This window comes from Crinia signifera, chromosome 6 (genome assembly GCF_055691185.1).
Source record: "Crinia signifera chromosome 6, ASM5569118v1, whole genome shotgun sequence".
Lineage (NCBI taxonomy): Eukaryota > Metazoa > Chordata > Amphibia > Anura > Myobatrachidae > Crinia > Crinia signifera.
The window spans coordinates 170,571,442-170,585,856 of NC_139222.1; the positions used below are offsets into that span (position 1 = coordinate 170,571,442).

At 41.9% G+C, this 14,415-nt stretch overlaps 1 protein-coding gene across 5 annotated transcripts in view; it reads left to right on the top strand.

Moving 5' to 3' along the window:
• Positions 1-6,848: 6,848 nt before the first annotated feature.
• CACNA1G (calcium voltage-gated channel subunit alpha1 G) overlaps positions 6,849-14,415 on the top strand; it is a 317,812-nt gene continuing 310,245 nt past the window's right edge. For 3 of the 5 annotated variants that reach the window (XM_083148094.1, XM_083148096.1, XM_083148095.1), the window contains exon 1: positions 6,851-7,806. In XM_083148094.1, coding sequence (XP_083004220.1) covers positions 7,650-7,806 — 157 coding nt within the window. In that variant the 5' untranslated portion in view covers positions 6,851-7,649. Of the gene's footprint in view, positions 7,807-14,415 lie in introns of all 5 variants that reach the window. The other 2 variants (XM_083148098.1, XM_083148097.1) reach the window with 2 other exon arrangements.

Genomic DNA, 14,415 nt, shown 5'->3' on the forward strand with positions numbered 1-14,415 from the left:
TCCCCAGCAAAAATACGCTGGAGACCGGTCACTAATGAATCAGGTCCTATATCTGCAGGTACTACCCTTGGTAGAGTATTGAAGTCATGTCATGTATATTGCACCACAAAGTGCAAAAAGGGCTCAAAACTAGCAGATTGGCCTTCTCCCTATCTATCAAATGGATACCATCAGAGCAAAGATTTGATGGGCCTTGTGTAAAAACTGCCTATTCAACAAGGCTCACAGCATATATGTAATACAGAATTTTATCAGTTGTTAATGGTATTAAAATAGTTATTATTTTTCATTTACTATTTGGAAATACATATATATTTCTACTAGTGGATCTGATATTTCAGCTCTACTGTGCATATTTGCCTGCACATACACTTACCACTCCCAGCCCCTAGCATCACTGTTCTGCTCTTTCAACGCTGTATTAATAATTTACGTGACAACAGATTGTCAGCCTTATGGCTGCAGATGAATAAATAGACCCAAAAGCTAGAAAACAAAAGGTCCATTGCTGCCATATGAAAAAACGAAATAGTCCCCTAGGGTGCTATGGTTTCAATGTGCATTAAACACTGCACAAAGTGTCTGACTCACGGATGGATTTCGAGTGGTATATGCACGACAACACCCGGATTAAGGGGGGGGGCACAGGGGGTCAGTACCCCTGGGCCCCCCTCTATCTAGGGGCCCCCTGTGGTTGGCATGTATTTTTTTTAATGTATTCTTTTTTAGCTAAAGGTTTTGTGTATGGGAGAGGAGTAGTGCTGCAGTTTCACCTATCTGCCAATGTGACAATGATTAATGGTGCTGAGCATCAGGAGCCAAGGCACACTATCTGCCAAAGTGTGCAGTGTATTACTGGGAGTTGACTAAAGGTCCATACACACTGGGTGACTATGCTGTCATCGCTGCAGGGAAAGCCTCTCAGTGCATACACACTGAACGGCTTTCCCCTGCCCGGCGCCGACGGAGGGGGAGAGGACGGCGTTGCATAGCGGAGCGCTATGCAAAGCCGTCCTGAAAGCCGCTCATCTGCTGGTATAACCAGCAGATGAACAGCTTTCCACGCTATGTTGCGGGAGTGCGCAGTAGCGCTCACCGCTCATCGCCGGGCCATACACACTGGGAGGCTTTCAGCGGAAAGCCACTCAAACATGCTGTTTTGAGCGACTCTCAGCTCAAAGTTGCCCAGTGTGTATGAGACTTTGCACAAGACGTCAGAGGCTGGGAGGCTTGTGCTGAGCTCTGTTTGGTGGAGCTTATATACTTCTCAGGCCCATGGAGGACAGCAGCCTCGTCATGGGAGGGTTTTTAATTAGAGGCAGCGCTGAGCCTGTCAGGGCTCCTACAAAGTAAGGTACAGAGGGCCAAACACAGGCATATATATATATATATATATATATATATATATATATATATACATATATACATATATATGTGTGTTTATATTAATCCCCCCCTGCAGCTACCCATTGACCAAGTTTATACTGCCTTTACTCTGTTTTGACAGTATAATATTTTCACGTACAGTTTACGTCCAGTAATAACACCCCCTCCATACACTGCAACACCCAGACACCGCTCCACTGCCAAACACTGCAACACTCAAGCACACCCCTCATACACTGCGACAATCAATCACCTCATACACTGCAACAATCAGAAACCCCCTCATACACTATAACACCCAAGCACACCCCTCATACGCTGCAAAAACCAGACACCCCCTCATACGCTGCAACAATCAGACTCTCCCCTCATACACAGCAACAATCAGAAAACCCCTCATACACTATAACATACACTATAACACCTAAGAAAACCCCTAGTACACTGCAAAAACCCGACCTACCCCTCATACACTACAACATCAAGACACCCGCCCTCTCATAGAATACAGTTAAACATCCTTACACACTTTACCATTCCCAGTTGGAGTCCATGTGGATGGTAAAGTATAAAAACAGTTTAAAATAAAAAAAATGTTTTAAATCTCATGACAACCTTTTCATGTTTCTATCTTTACCACGCTAATGTATTGCTCATGTTGATCTTTTGACCCTGTTGACCATATGGTGTTAACCTATTGACTTTCGACCTAGATATGGCCCTTATTCAGATCTGATTGCAGTACTCTCTCTGCACATGTTACATCTGCCCCACCTGCAGTGCACATGGTCTTGTCCATTTTGAGAACAAATTTGTACTGCGATCAGATCTGAATAAGGACCATTGTCTGTCAGACATCCGGATAGCTTGTGCTGCAGTAACAGTGTGCTGCTCCATGTTCACACTCCTCCCACCTCCAGTCCAGAGGAGAAAATAGCACTGCTTTTGCCTTTTGTGTAAGTCTAGGTAGACCCATGTCCAACCCGCCAACCTATTTAATGTTTGATAAGTGCATACACTTACCAATCGTCGGCCTGTTGTATCGTGCCTGACATCACAACTGAGGGGGTCATTTAAATGTGCCTACCCAGCTGAACTTCAACTACATTTTTATTCATATTACTGATCATTTGAGGAATACAGTAGTAGTCAGAAATAAACGACTTCAATTTAATACAAGATTGGTATAAATGCTAATAGGTATTTAAACACTAAAAACAATGGTATATTTGCACAGATTCATTTATATTCACTCATTGTATAAACATTTAATCTGGCTGTAACAAATCCCTGTAATTATGAGGCCTTAGAAATATAACAGCATTAATAATAACACCTGATTAGCTGACAAAGGAATGTGACTAAATGTATTCCACTTAAAAATATTTTGTATGTAAAATTATTACATTGAAAATTATCTAATTTGTGGCAGCTATATTTTGCTACTGCTAATTGACAGAATAATTCTGCACAATCTAAAGTTCCCATGTTAATTATAGAAAGCTCAAAATCTAGGACAATCACAGCAAAAAAAAAGTACCAAAATGCTATTTTGTATTTTTGTTACTATAATAAAGACTGGACTAAACACAAATATTCAGCTTCAAGGGGGAATGCTACTCCTACTCATTACACAGTGGTCCCAAAAGTGTGTGACATTTTTTACCTATGAACTGCAGGACTTCACCCATGCATGTCGTGCATCGCACGGCATGCATGCAATGTGTGTGCGATGCGATCCGAAAGCAGTACAAAAAGTATGTGCAGCAAATTACACCCCTTTCGTGATTGAGGGGGAAAGGAGAGGAGAGAAGGAGGAGATGGGAGAAGAGGGGAGGAGATAGAAGGGGCAGAGTGTTGAGGACTGGCAGTGGCACTGGCACAGCACAGACAGCGCTACATGCCTCAGTGCAAGTGTACATGAGGAAGAGGGGGCAGGTCGCAGGAGGAGGACAGTGTGTGCGCGGTGCAGGGAGCTGCTCAACCTCTCCATACTGCCGCCCACTGTCAGACAGGTGCTGCGGGCGGCAGTGACAGTGAGGGATGAGGCAGCTTTAGCAGAGCAGGGAGGGAGACAGCGCCTTTTCAGCATGGTGCCTCCCTGCTTTGCAGGAGCTGCTGAGTGGGTAGCACCGGCCCTGCTCTCATCCTATCCAAATCTACACTGAAGGATTCCTGCAATTGTAAAAATTACAAACATAAATTCAGCTGTGGAAGACCAGAACAGCAGATATCCTTCTATGTCCACCCTATACACATTAAGTAGTTAGACATAGGCAAACAGGACCACTTATGAGGTGCTGGGGGAGAAGTAGCAGCCTCACACACTGGGCAGATGTATTAAGCCTTAGCAAGAGATAAATGCAAGGGTGATAAAGAGAGATAAACGTCTAGCCAATCACCTCTTAACTGCCATATTACAGGCTGTGTTTGAAAAAAGTCAGTAAGGAGCTGATTGGCTGGATGTTTATCTCTCTTTTATCACCCTTGCATTTATCTCTTGTTAAGGCTTAATACATCTGCCCCATTGTCACATATATTCTCTCCTTTTTTCCTATCTAAGTGTACCTGAAACAAATTCATATTAATGTATACCCTAATCTGTGAATACCTACTACTCCTGATAAATGTAACTCTGGGGCAGATGTATGAAACAGTGATAAGGGAGGAGAAGTGATAAAGTGACTGGTACTTTTCACTTTACGATTCACCGGCCAATCAGCTCCTGACTGTTAAATTAAAGGCTGGGTTTAAAAAAGGATAGTTAGAAGCTGATTGGCCGGTGAAAACATACCAGGCACTTTATCACTCCTCCCTTCTCATTGCTTCATACATCTACATTACCATTTCTAAGTAAAGTAAAGTTATCTTTCACTTTTTCTCACTTTTTCCAAGGTTTACCAAAGGAATATACAGTGTGTATATCACTTAAGGTCAGATAGTATGAGATTTATTTACAGTTACTTAGGGTTATATGCAAACCACTGTTTATCTCAGAATTTATTAATTTTTCTAAACTGATGTATTATTTTTTATTTCAGAAAATTTTGCAGGCTTCAATTCACTTAGGCATTAGGCCTAAGGCCACTACAATCTAGGAATAATACATAGATATTTTTTATTTCTATTACTATTCAGTGTTTGTACTGTATGTACATTTTTGTATGTGTCCATTTATTTGGATTATTCTACCAGATTTTTATTTAATATAATTAAAAGTTAAGCTTTAAATAAGCAAGGAGTGACCCCACAACAACAGAGTGCCTTATACCCCTTTCACATCGCAGACACGGTTTAAAAACCGGTATTTTAAAACGGTAATTAAAACGGGTCAGAGCCTTAACAGTGACCCAGATTACCGTTTTAAATACCGGTTAAGTGTCATTCACATAGCACTTGAAACGTTTCATCCAGAACACGTTTCAAGTGCTATGTGTGCCTTTTGCCTGTCATATGCTAAGAATTTGGGGTACAGGGGTCCTTTAACCCCTTGAGTGGTGGGTTTTACTGGGGCAGGACAAACCTACCAGGGCAGGTTTATCCTGCCCCAGCAAAACCCACCACAGAAAGCCAGAAGCAGCCCGCCCCCCCCGCCTCCGCTCCGGCGTTAGTACGCCGGAGCTTCCTTGCTGCCTCTCTCCCCGAGTCCCCCCTGCCTAAGCCGCGGCGCCTGTCATATTTAGCAGTGACGTCGGCGGCAGGCTGGGGGATGTTCGCTGCTCGGAAGGACTCCGAGTCCCCCTTTGCTGCCAAGTAGCAGGACACTGAGCCCCGCAGCATGCTGACTCAGCAGCAGTCCCAGCGCACAGAGATCCCGGCTGCAGATTCATCGGGTGAGTGCAGAATCAGATTCATGTGATATACGGTGTATATATGGCGTATGTAGCGGGGGCTAGCACCATGGTAAGGTGACCCAGTGACAGGTATGAGGTATGAGTGACAGGCTGTCGGACGGGCTGGGCTGGCTGGCGGGCGGGTCAGAGAAGCTCCGGCGTACCGATCGCCGGAGCACAGGTACAGGGGGGGGGACAACGACTGGGGGGACAGAAGCTGGTCACGGGGGTGTCCCGTAGAGGTGCTGCGCCAGTGGTGCACACCTGGACACCACTGGCGCGCACCTATTGTATAGCAGTGGGATTGTGTGTCCTGTGTGACATATAGGAGGGGAGGGGGCGCCACAAATTGTGCTTGTGCTTGTGTTGTTTGCCTGAAATACCGTTTCAGACAAACTGTACACATTCACATTGCACAAAAAACGGCAAGGAACCGTGTAGGACTCTGCTTTTTACACGGTTCGAAATGCCAGTTAATTTAAAACGGTAAATTGCCTGTGGTGCATTCACAGTGCACCCTTAAACGTTTTAAAAAGGGAAAAAAACGGCAATATACCGTTTTAAAAGTGCGATGTGAAAGGGGTATTACTTTTTCTATATTCGTTACCCTATAGAGGCCTATGTTTATTTTCTTCCAGAGTGCTGTGTGAGGGATCCAAAATGGATCACTCCCAGCATGCCCCTTGGTCACCGGCAGCACTCTTCACATACACAGAGGTACCCCCTCCAGTGCTGAGCACATTGTACAGCTCTTATTGGAAAGGTTGAGCTTTACGTTACTTATAACCAGGGATATTTTTCTGAAGGCTCCAGCAGGAACTGTGGCCCTTATTCTAGTTCACTCTTTCTGACAAAATATTTCTTAGATGCACTTCAGGTGAGGCAGGTGTAAAACCCCACCCAAATCTAATTATCTCTGCACAAGTAACACCTGCCTCACCTGCAGTGCACATGGTTTTGTCCATCTAAGAAATATTAATATTATAATATAATAATATTATAACTAGAATAAGGGCCACAGTTCCTGCTGGAGCCTGCAGAAAAATAGCCCTGCTTATAACATATGTTAGTACATGTGCAATTAGTATTGGGTGGTGGAATGTACTGCAAGTGCTTGGTACATCCCACCCTCTATGTGAAATGTATCAAACATGCTTCACGATATTTTCAATTTTGCATCATAGTGACTTTGCTACTTTCTTGCTTTGTACTGTGTTTATTATTGCAATGCAGCCTTTCCAATTCCCTTCCATAATCACTTTATTTTTTGTATCTGTTACACAGAGTCCTCTGAAGAGCTGAAGAGAGATGGCTGGAACTAGACGTTTGCCATAATGAGTGAAGCGCTTCTGCAGCACCATCTTCACCCAGATTCAGCGTCCAGCGTCCCCCGGTTTATGATGAATCCCAAAACTGAGCGACCTATCAGACGCCGCGCTGGTGGCTGGATGTCATGCATGTGGCGCTGCTGAAGTTGTGCCTGCTGCTGTAATCTCATTCCAGATGTGTCACCTCCTCTCTTTTGACTGACAGCTCTGCCAGCCAATAGTGACCCCTCTTTCGGAAAGCATGCACTAGATTGGTTTGGAAGCTGGTTGTGGGTGGTGTCGTCTGCTGAAGTTGGACTCCGGGATCCAGCTGTGGAGAACTAAGCGCTGGCTCCTTCTTCCCGCAGCAGCAGCATCTCTGAGAGCGGGGATCCTTCCCCCGATCAGAGCGCACGATACTGTCGGAGATAATCGGATCACATTGCACGACTAGCGCTTTACAGCTCACCTGCCGGGTCAGTTCCCCAGAGCGGCGGCAATCACACGGAGCATCGGTGTTACAGACATCACTGGGGCAATAAGCCAGCGCTTCCAGGGAGCATCTGGACTGAGGTGTGCGGGGGCGGGATGGGGGTCTGCAAGTGAAAGGAAGAAACAGCACAGAGGCGGCAAGGAATCCACACTCAGGAGGGAGAGAGAGAGGCTGGGGGAGGAGGGACGGAGGGAGAGGGAGAGAGAGAGCTGGGCATGATGGAGAGGTGGGAGGGATGCTGGATGGAGGAGAGAGACATACAGGTGTGAGACAGGAGCCAGCTACAGAGACAGCGGGCAGCAGGAAGAGACAGCAGTGAGGGGCAGGGAGAGACAGCAGCACACAGGGAGGAGAGCTGCTGTACAGGTGATGGGCATGATAGCAGAGTGGAGGGCAGTGCACCCATTGGCTGCTGAGTGAGGTTATTGCCCACAGACAGGTGGGAGAGAGGGAGGAAAGTTCTTGCACACGCCGTATTATAGGTGGGGTAGTCTGTGGCTGGCTCGGCTCCTTGATGCCGGCGGGAGGTGCCGCACACACTGGCAGAGCACACTGGAGACCGAGGGCTGACACCTGGATGAAGCAATTACTTTGAAAAGTGACCCACGCCGACTTGGGACTGTACCTAGCATGGCCGGAGATAAAGCCCAAGAGCAGGAGCCGTCCAAGGATAGCCGAGAACCTGAGGTGGAGGGGCTGCCATACCCCACCATAGCTCCGGTGGTCTTCTTCTACCTGAGTCAGGAGAGCAGACCCAGGAGCTGGTGCCTGAGGATTGTGTGTAACCCATATCCTTTTCCATGGTACAGGTAAGGTGCAGGGGACACCATCTCTCTCTACAAAAATATAGGTATATACTGTAGGTGTGTCTGTGTTTGTGTGCATATACAGTATATATATATATATATATATATATATATATATATATACAGTATATATATATATATATATATATATATATATATATATATATATATATATATATATATATATACACACACACACACACACATTTTATATTGGTGTTCAATGTACTCTATGATATGTAATAATGTATGTTCATCCCCAAGTGGCCATTTACCTGTCATCATTTTACAGATTTATACATCTACAGGGGGATTTGTGCAAGGGGATTTCGATAAATAGAAACACACAGACACGCATGCATGCATGCATACATACATATATAAATGTATGTATCTATATATATATATATATACACACACACACTGTATTTACAAGTGTTGAACTTTGTTAGTATTACCAAATTTAGTTAGCCAATATTTGTTACGATTCTTGTGAATATTGATTAGACATTTGAATTATTTGGGATCACTGCTAATGACTTGTTTGCAGACACATCTGTCATAGTACTTAATATTGAGCAGAATGAATGTTTTGAGCTCCTACTGGTTCTTCTACAAAATGACTGAAAAGGACCAATACACCCAGACACCGGTATACTACATATATTCCAACGTTATGCACTTGTCTCCCATAAGGATGGTTAAAGTTTTGTTAAAGGTCATGCAGCTGCAAAGCCACATTGCCCCATAACACCATTAAGTGGATGCCATGTTCAATGTTTGTGTTCTGAGGCTTTTTCAGATACAGTAGATCAATAGATCAATTGTTATTCCCAGTAATCATGTATTTAGCTCAGTCTCTGCATAGACTCTGTATATAGCATACTGCTTCCCCCAATATATATCTATGTACTGTACTGTCCGGTGAGTCTTTCTGTATATTTACATACTGCATGTCTCAGCTCAGCAGGATAAGGGATTTGCTGTAATCTGGAGTTAGCATTTTTTAAATTAAAAGCAGATGCTACTTGAGAAAGAGAGGATGGATTTTTCTGTACACAAAGAGGGCATTTACAGGGCAGGTATAAAATTTGGACCCTCAAGATTGACAGAATATGAGACTCACCACCTCAACAATGACACCCGCACATTGTAAACTGATTTTTGGCTGCCTTTTTCTTGTACATGTGTTGTCGTTTTCCCCTTCTTTGTATATGTGGTTGTACTGCAAAACTTCCCCTTTTACATTTGGGGGTTTCACACCAGACAGGGATTTCTCTGGGGCTCAAGTGAAAACATGACATTCCAGAAAGATTATGACGTCAACAAAATGGAAACAATATGTACTGTTGAAATGGAGAGGGAGAGAGTGGAAGCAGAAAGAGAAGCGACAAATGGAGGAATGTATTGACAAGAAACAGTTGTAAGTTTCCTCCTATAAAAGGTTGACTGTACAAAAATAGCAGCACAGATCTTCACTTAACATCCCAGAACCTCATACCTTGGCACAATGTCTTGGTTGAAAATCGGACAAATGACAATGGGACAGTAAATGATCAGTTGTCTTTTTCTTTTCCTTTCTGAGAACATTGAATACTTGTCTATTTTATACATTACCAGTCCTAATTAGAAAATATCCAATTATTTCCTTTTCAAAAGGGTTTTGTTGGTGTTTGTATCTCATTCTATTCGCATTTGGTTTTAAGAACATTTACTCAATTCAGTGTAATACTTTTTAAAACATTTTAATGTAATATAATACATTATGCCAATGCATAGAACCCAAAGCTTAGTTTCACCCCAGCTTAATTTAAAAGAAACAAAATTTCAGTCTTACACAAGTAATGTGTGATGTTAATTGGATGCATGTTTAAAACTAATTCTAGTTTTCATGGGGTTTGAAATTCTGAATACTAAAATCTATGGAGTTTGATATTCTCGATAATAAGGTCTGCAGTCTTATAAGTTCGCCCCAAGCTTTACATTGTCTATTATTGCGATTATTCAACTAAGGGTGACATCAGTTAGGTTTAGCGAGTTACATGTGGCTCATCATTAAACTTGCACAGTTATTTTTTTATGGCGATTTGGACTCCCATTTGCATTCTGATGTTTATTTTTTCTATATGTCAACTATGCAGTTGATAGAAAAGAAAAATGTTTGTCATGTAATTATAGCTATTGTAACGGCATATCACATTATGGTGTAGTTCTGGAAAATTCAGGGATAATTGTTATCAATCATTTAACTGTCATGTGTAATTTGACAGTCCCTATTCTGAAATGAGTTTTATTTCTTTCCAAACACTTTAGCAAGACTTTAAAGACATTAGAGTGGCTGATATTTTTATTTGAAGAACATCAAGATTTATGGACTTCTTCTTGCATGTGAGCCAATGCAGCTTACATTAGGAATGTTGAGATGACAATACATTACAATGGAAAGAAATGCATTTTTATACTGCAAATACAAATATCTATTCTATTAAAATCATATGCATTATAGAATTGCTTTCGACCATAATATTATAATTGCAAGCGTTAAAAAGGTAGTATTGAACATTGCTTTTAAAAGGAATATCAATGGCAGCCAGCACATTATGAAAAGTAGCAGCATCTTAAAGTCAGCACAATTAAACTGCATTGTATGATGGATAAAATTGTCATTAAAAGAGCATCTATAGCAACTACAGGAATGACTAAAATGACTACTGTGATTGATGTGATGCCACATCATTAGTTGTGTGCTGGCTACCGGGAAATTCCGGTCTACCCTTGCCACTTGTCAGCCAACATTCTTTCAAATCAGGCTGTGATGGGAAAGACATAAACTTGGACACATAACATCATTTTTGCAATGGTTCAATACTTCAGTCTGCATCTTGTTTCCTAAATAGAAAAGCATGGGAGTGAAATATGCCTAATTATAACTGAACATTTTCTGGATCTCTAGACAGCAAATCTAATTAGATGGATTTAGAAGAAAAATGAATAAAATGCAAAAACATATGCCAGATATAAATTTAGTAAAATTGAGCTCAATCTTGTTCATGGATGTTACTCATTGGAGAAGAACGCTATTATTTGTAGAATTGTACAGTACTCTATAGTGGCTATGTATGCAGAACAGGCAAGTCAGTATACTGTAACATGAACATAGTACTACTCTTCACGAATCTATTGTATGTTAAACACCATCAGTTAATATTATACAACATATACAGTAAGAACAGAATGTGAGAAAAACAATTAACTGCACTTTTTAATTAACCAGCTTCATGCTTCGCATAATTAACACAGATTAGGCAGGCTACAGGGTAGTAATACAGAACAATGCAATATTTTATTATCTGAACATTTTAATGTCATTTTGCACACACCATGGTGAAACACGCAAGAACTAAAAGTGACAACATGGATCTTTACAGAAATGCTTAGTCTGGTCACATAGGGTGCAGGGAAATACTTGCTCTCTGCTTTGTGTAGATTATCTCTCCCCCGTTAATCCACCACACATTTTTTGATAGCGACATTAACCATCCTCAATGCCTAATATCACGATGGTTCCTTATCCACTTTGAACATAATGAGATGCCCATTCATGGCCCAGATCCTACTATGACCACAGCCAGTAGACAAGATCCACATTGATTCACACACACTTGCAAATGTAAGAAAATAAAAACATTTCCAACAAAGAATAAGTACACTAAATATTGTTGCTACTTGGAATGCAATCCGTTCTCTGATAAAGAATATATTTTATTTTGGCTTCTAAAAAGGAGTATGGTTTAGAGATTGTTCACCTAGCCAGGGTGCAATTTGTATCACCAGTTTACAATCTGAAAAAGTTTAGTTATTTCCATGAGGTAATATCCATCCAAATGTCTTTTTTGTCTTTTTAAATGATCCTGACCCCAAATACAGAAGAAGAGTGGTATACAGCCACTGTCATGTTGGTAATTCTCCCCCCTTCACTGGTGCTACAGTACCACTGGTAATAGAAGAATCCAACGTTTCCCAAACCTGGAGATTTGACAGGAGAACTTTTACAGCCGCCACCTGCGCTGTTCACAGAGAATTTAAAAATTTGGCAAAACAAATGTATTCCAATATCTGAGAGATGGTTTTCTGAAAAGATCTGTTTATTTTATTTAGGTCTCTATCATAAATGTTCCAGTGGTAGTGTTATATATCAGTAAAGGTAATAAATAATACATTTGTGCAAATATTTACCAATGTGGCAAAAAAACCACTTAATAAATGGAAGAATTCTCCATCTTCCTGGCCACCTATTTTATATTGAGGGAACATGCAAAGTTGGCTTGCTGGTCTCCATTTGACAGGTATGATTCACACCATCCTGAGATGGTTAAAGGTGAAAAGCTATGCTGTTTTGAGCTTGTTACATAGACGCAGGCCGCAATCCCCATAGAGGTCTACGTAGTGGGGAATTTCCCATTAGGCATATGAGGCATGTGCGTAGAGGCGGTACTTGTTTAAGGGTGGCACTTGGATGCAGGGGCAGATTGGGAACTAATAGTGGCCCTGGAAAAATCTCCAGAAGTGACCTCATGTGGGTGGCATTAAATGAAATGTAGGCAGGACCAACACCAAAAAAGAGGGACTAATCCATCACTTTACTTGTGTGGAAGCCATTGGTTTCAATACACTTAGATGTCTAGTGGCCCCCAGACCTTTATGCTGCTGTGACAAAACACAAACCTCCACATTTCAAATAAGACCCCGCCTCCCCCCACTGAGACTGAACACAGACCTCAAAACCTCCATCATGCAGACTCATTACCATAATTCCCTAAATATATCACACATATCTTCACCCCTCACACAGTGCAGCTCAGAAACACCCTAGAAATGATGTCACTCCCAGATAGCACCCACTCCTGTCCCTTTAACAGATGTCACAATGGATATAGATTGTTTCCAAACTATGATTATTTGCAGTGTTGGGGGATTCGGTATGAAATCCCAACGGTCAAAATCCCGACAGGGTCAAAATCCCGAATGGGTCATAATACCGACAAGGACAAAATCCCGACATTTAAAATCCCGACAAGGACAAAATCCTGACATTTAAAATCCCGACAGGGTCAAAATACCGACATATAGAATGCACAGGTGAAACAGTCAACATGAATTTCCGTCGACAGGTCGCAAGGTCAACATGGTTTTTTTTCACTGTTTTTTTTTACCCGAATGTCGACACCGTCGACATGGACACAGTTGGAAGTGAACCGCAGTCCCTCGCATGGCTCGCCATGCTTCGGGCACGGTGCCTCGCTGCGCTCGGCACACTATTTTATTCTCCCTCCATGCCCTAGTGGATGATAGGGCATGAAATACCGCCTGTCGGCACATGTTGGGTCATAAAACAGTGAAAAAAACAATGTCGACCTTGCGACCTGTCGACTGAAAGTCATGTTGACTGTTTCACCTGTGCATTCTATATGTCGGTATTTTGACCCTGTCGGGATTTTAAATGTCAGGATTTTGTCCTTGTCGGGATTTTGTCCTTGTCGGGATTTTGTCCTTGTCGGGATTATGACCCATTCGGGATTTTGACCCTGTCGGGATTTTGACCGTCGGGATTTTGACTGCATCCCGTGTTGGGTACTCTGTACTGTGACCAGGCAAAGGTTTGCTTGTGTGCGAAACGGGGCCAAAACTCTAGACAGGTGGCCTCATAGGTGTGTCGGACTCCCGGGATTCTTCCCTGTAAGGTCCATGGCCAGTCCACCCTTGATTGGATGCTTGTGTTGGTACTGGCAGTCCAAAATTAACCAGTAACTGCTAAATATTTCCTCTATACTGTAACATATGTGAAATGGGTAGGGCATGCACATACTGGCCTTGTTAGCTTCCTGCTTAGTAAATATTTATACATAATCAAAAATAAAAAAAAGTCATAGTTAGTGGCTTTTACAGTATTCTATTTCACTGGCTATCATCAGTGTGGTCGTATAACCAATCAATGAAAAAAATGCACTTAGGCAAAGAGGGTTGCCGATACTGTGGTTTCCACGGGTGCCTTCACCCCTAAATCTGTCCATGGGTCTATGGAGATGGCATTAGGAAAGATAGGTTATTATTTTTGTTTCATTAGAATTTCAGTGTTTGATAATTGAATTGACTTCTACAACATAATGATATTATATTCCAAAGCAAATGCAAAGAATAACTTTGCTATAGATCCCTACTCATGGTTGAGTGGTTACATGTTATGTTTTGGGAACTGTAACCATTTTGGTGACATTCTAGTAAGCCCATGTGGAAAGGAAACCTAATATTGAGTACAGTAGGTGTAAGATAAAGTATTTTAGTAATCACAGTGAAAGTATTGTTGTAAGTGTTCACTCTGATTGCAATAAGGTAAGTTACAGACATCTATTCTGTTAATCAAACAGTAATCTATATTTAGCTTACATCTAAATGTAAAAAGACAAGATAATTGCAACTACCTACCTAACTCATTTTATTGCTCTGCATGATAACAACATTAATGCAGACACTTTAATTACTTTTATCTTTAATGCACAATATCTTTTTAATGATAATTTCCCTTTTAACCT